The sequence below is a fragment of the Octodon degus genome, unplaced genomic scaffold (genome assembly GCF_000260255.1).
Source record: "Octodon degus isolate 3935 unplaced genomic scaffold, OctDeg1.0 scaffold00056, whole genome shotgun sequence".
Lineage (NCBI taxonomy): Eukaryota > Metazoa > Chordata > Mammalia > Rodentia > Octodontidae > Octodon > Octodon degus.
In genome coordinates, this window is record NW_004524632.1 from 9,491,032 (window position 1) to 9,495,554 (window position 4,523).

At 54.3% G+C, this 4,523-nt stretch overlaps 1 protein-coding gene across 7 annotated transcripts in view; it reads left to right on the forward strand.

Annotated features, from left to right (window-relative positions):
- The window catches only part of Rdm1 (RAD52 motif containing 1), an 8,747-nt gene extending 4,230 nt beyond the window's left edge, over window positions 1-4,517 (forward strand). For 2 of the 7 annotated variants that reach the window (XM_023718245.1, XM_023718247.1), the window contains one exon: window positions 3,846-4,517. In XM_023718245.1, the coding sequence (XP_023574013.1) occupies window positions 3,846-4,156 (311 nt within the window). In that variant the 3' untranslated portion in view covers window positions 4,157-4,517. Of the gene's footprint in view, window positions 1-497; window positions 597-728; window positions 1,087-2,404; window positions 2,491-3,845 lie in introns of those variants that run through there. The other 5 variants (XM_004633885.2, XR_002821594.1, XM_023718246.1 and 2 more) reach the window with 5 other exon arrangements.
- Window positions 4,518-4,523: the final 6 nt, after the last annotated feature.

Consider the following 4,523-nt stretch of genomic DNA (forward strand, 5'->3'; position numbering starts at 1 on the left):
AAAAAAATCAAAGACAGAGATTTCCCTAAATTCTCGTGTAAACATTCAGCCATTTGCCTACTCCTGGAAGGGCTGAGCAGAAAAAGAGTGGAATGCAGATGCCTGGTGAGGATGTGCCCACCAAGAGCGAGTTTTTCTAGAGTCTGCAGCCTCCCGCTCTAGGGTGAAGTCTGGAGCAGGCTGTTGGACTGGAGCAGACGGGCTGCTGTGGCTGCTGAGTGAGGGGCCAGGTCACCTGCTCCACCTCCCAACCCTTCTCTGTAATTGTAGCCTGCATGCACTGCAGGGCAGGGTCTGCAATCGTCAGTGACCTCAGGGGGGAGTGCGGGCCTTGGGCTGCTGTCGATCAGGGGACGTGGTCCCAGCAGGGCGTGCTGGCCACTGACCATTCCAGCAGAGCCCCACGCTGCGCCTCGAGCCCGGGGTAACAGTCGTGGGCATGCTGTTGCCTTTAAGATGCACAGAGCTGTCACATTCCTTGCTTTGGGTTGGTCCAGGACTGACAGCATTGGTTGCGAGAAGGAAGGCGGTCCAGAAGCTTGCTGTCCAGAAGGCTTTGTCGGATGCATTCCAGAAGCTGTGCATCGTGGCTTTGGGTGAGAGACTTTCTTGTTTCTTCTGGAAGTACTTCTGTTTGTACAGGCAAATAACTCATTTTGAAAGATTGACAAAAGTAGTGGATATTTAAAACACTCTGCATGATGCTTTTACTCTCTAAATTCTTTCAGCAGTGGGCTCAGATTTGTTCCTTGTGACATGTGGGAGAAAAAAGACCGTAAGCGTTGTTGTCCCCGCCTATTGATGTCCAACAGCTTGCCCCAGCTCACACAGGGAGTGTTTGGCGGAAGTCTTCTTCCTCTTGCCTGTCATGCTTGAGCCCTGATTCTGCCTCTCAGATTTTTAATGTCTATAGCCAGAGAGAGGTGTAGATGATGTTATGCCTCTAACCTAGTCTCTGGCGGCAAAACAAGGCTAGTAATTCTTCCTACCTCATCCAGAGATATTGTAAAAACTCCTGAAAGGATGGATGTGCAGTCTCCAAACTGTGCTTACACAGTAAGCAGAGAAATACATTAATTATTATTACAGCAGTTTGCTCTCCAAATAAATAGCCAAACTGCAGAATCAAGAATTGGTCTTTGTGTTTATTCACGGCACTGTCGTACCAGGTGGGCCCTGGAAGTGGTCCTGCTTTGGACGTTGTTGAGCTCCCTTTTGAATTTTACCCTGGGGTGCACGTTCCATCTTGGGGCGCTCCAAGGGACCTTGGTGGGCAGAGTGCCCCAGCAGAACTGCTCTCCTGCTTCACAGCCTGCAGGCTGGGACCCTGAGGGATGCTCCACCGATTTGCTTGTAAGAGCTGGGTCGAACGGGTCCAGCCTTCCGGCTGGGCAGCCCTCCTGGTGGCAGGCAGGCTTCTGTGGCCATCAGCTGGGATTCCTGTCAGCGTCAGCGCTTGTCAGCCTTTAAGAACCACAGTGAGCACGCGTGTTGTCCACTTTCCCGTCACACGCCTGCTGTGCTGCACGTCGGAGGAGCTCCAAGCTGCGAACACTGGAGCCAGAGCCTGTGCCCCTGTGCTTGAGGAAAGCGTGGCCGGGGGCTGGCCATGACAGCTGGCAGTGCTTTCCTTGGAGCTTTGCTCACTGTGTCCCGTGGTTTTTAATAGAAAACAGCCCCTCGCTTGGGATGTGAAGAATCCACCCTGGATTTGAGCCTACCTTGCCTCCACTTCATCTTTCCTGTCTGGTCATTTGAATCTGTTTGTTTCCAAATTCCTGGCATGATTCCTTAGTTCTTGTCTCTAAGGTCCCAAATGAAGTGAATCTTTGAAGCAAATCCTTACAGATTAGCTCTGGAATGGCCCCCAAAAGCCTCATGTGTTCAGAGGTGGGGCTGTCAGATGGTACCCGGATCCCGGGGGCACTCTGCTCCTCAGTGGATTAGTTCATTGGGCAGCTCAGAGCTGAACTTGCTCAGCGTGGGGGTCCTGGAGGTGTCACCTGGGAGGCGAATCTCCCACCCTACCTTCTCCTGTCTCTGCTGGCTGCCATGACCTGCGCAGCGCTCTCTTACCAGGCCATCCCACCATGGTCACGGAGGAGCGAAGCTCCTGAAACCGTCAGCTAGAGTATCGCTATCCCCTACCCCAAAGTGTAGGTGTCACGTATTTTTGTCCCAGTGATGAGAATGTGACTAAGACAGAAACACAGGTTCTACTGTGTGCATATTTTTAAGCAAATAGTTCTGTTAAAACTGAAGTATGAGATGACATTTCTAGGAAAATGCACTCATTTTTTGCTTCTAGAAATCAAAAGAATGTCTCACCGGGATGCTGCCACTGTATGCAGAGAGTTTTAGAACAAGAAAAGGTCTGAACTGATCCCTGTTAACTCTGTTTCAGAGAGCGGTAAAATAGCTGTGGAGTACAGACCCAGAGAGGAGACTGGGGAAGCCAGAAGTGAAGCGGAACTTCAGGGATTAATTCAAGTACGTGAGCCGAAAGCTGGAGGCCCTGTGGGCCCCACAGCCGAGGCTCAGACGAGCCCACAGTAGCAGGGGAGGGGGCCAGGTGTGGCTCAGTGTCGGAGTGCTGCCTAGCAGGGGTGAGGCCTAGCAGGGGTGAGGCCTAGCAGGGGTGAGGCCTAGCAGGGGTGAGGCCCCGTCCCAGCATCAGTACTGCAGAAAGCAAACGGAGGAGAAGCAGGAATTACGGGTCTTGAGATGTATTATTCTGAAGAAAGTATGAAATTCTGCAGCCAGTTTTGAATGCGCTGCATCTCCAGGGCCCTTCCTGAAATCCTGGCCCTGACCCCTGTCTGAAGTTTGGAGAGTAGAACAGGCCCCAGGTACTGCTGTGGCTGTAGACCCCAGCAAGGGCGGCGCCTCTCCCAGACCCCTCAGCGTCAGAGCGCCCCGCTCTGGGCTCGGGGATCAGAGTGACCGAGGCTCACCGTGCTTGGCTTGACCTCTCTCTGCCCTCCAGACACAGCTCGCCCACTCCGTGACTCCCTACGTCCTCAGTAGGATATTTCGCTGAAGGATCTTTCTGTAAATCAACCCTAGAAAAACCCTTAGCCAGGGATTAAGTTCCAAAGTAATTTCTGAAAACAGTCATCATTTACTACCCAAGGATGTCAGGGTGCCCACAAGAGCTCAGCTTGGGGGTCTTTGATGCTCATGACACCCCAGGGACACAGAGCATGTTGTTCAGAAAAGATAAGGGAGTTGCCCGCTAGAGAGGCAGTGGGAGCCCTTTCACGTGACAGAGTGACAGAGTGAGCGACTGACATAAAGCAGTGAGGAAATGTGAAACTTGTGCATTGGGGGAGGAGGAAGTCGGCACTGTTTTCCGAAACTGGCTCTACGGGTCTGTCCTGAAGAGGTGACTGGAGTCAGCGCGTGTTGAACCCGCTGCTCTGTGCCCAGCGTGTGCAGGTTGGGTCAGGAGGACGCATCTGCTCGGACCTCGCACACCGGGCTGGGCCCGCCTGGAATGATCGGTGGTGAAGCGCATCCTCTAAGAGGGGCTCTGGGGGAGTGAGCCTGTGGGCGCCACCAGCAGAGCTTATGCCCAGCATCTGCTCCCTGTTGCTGCACTAGTGGGGTGGGGTGCGTCCTCCCAGGCCAGTTTAAGGAGCTATGCACCGGGACTGAAACCTCTATAAGTGACTTTGCCCGCCTCCTGCAGAAACTGGTGCCATCGCGGAGCCACAGTAGCCCCGAGCTTAGAGGGGAAGGAATGAAACAGGGAGCCCTCGATGAGTTCAGAGGGAGGGGTAGCACTGGAGCAGCTATTCCTGTGTGCTCCTCGGACTCTGTCCTAACTGGCTCTCACTTTGCAGGTCAGTTGCTTTGCCTGCGAGCAGCACAGCCAAGGGGAGGAAGATTTCAGGGATTTCAACGTGGAGGAGGAAGAACTCGGGCTCCTAGAGCAGGACCAGCCCTTGACCTAGGTGCAAAACAGCCCTCTCCCCTCCTCCCCCTCTCCCCATCCCCCACCTGGCCCCAGACCCAGGCCTGCATCAGGCCTTACTGGAGGTGGGGGAGGGTGGGGCTGGTCACAGTGGGAAAAGCCTTTCCCTGTCTGGCATCTCACAAGCCCATCTGGCTCCAATCTAAATACTGGTTTTGTAAACAAAAGTGTCATAAATAAGGGCAGGTGGGGGAAGGATGAGCTTGCAGTGGGGCCCTGATACCCCACTGAGCTGGATCCCTGCTCCAGCATCTGCACATCACATTCCTGCTGCACATATGACCTCTGTCCTCATGTGGTGGCAGTTGTGACTGCTGGTCCTGGCCGAACCCCTTCCAGAGTAGACCTGACACCTGGCACAGACCACCCTGATGCCCGGGCCTGCCAAGCTCTGGTCTTCACCCAGCTCCCACCTGAGTTGGCCATGCCTCATCACCCCTGCCCCTGTGCCCCAGGGCTTCCCCTCCCAGATGCCAGGCCCACTTCTGGATGGACGGGAGTGCGCTCTTGTGCCTGCACAGGGTTCAGCTGTCCCTGGAGAAGAACC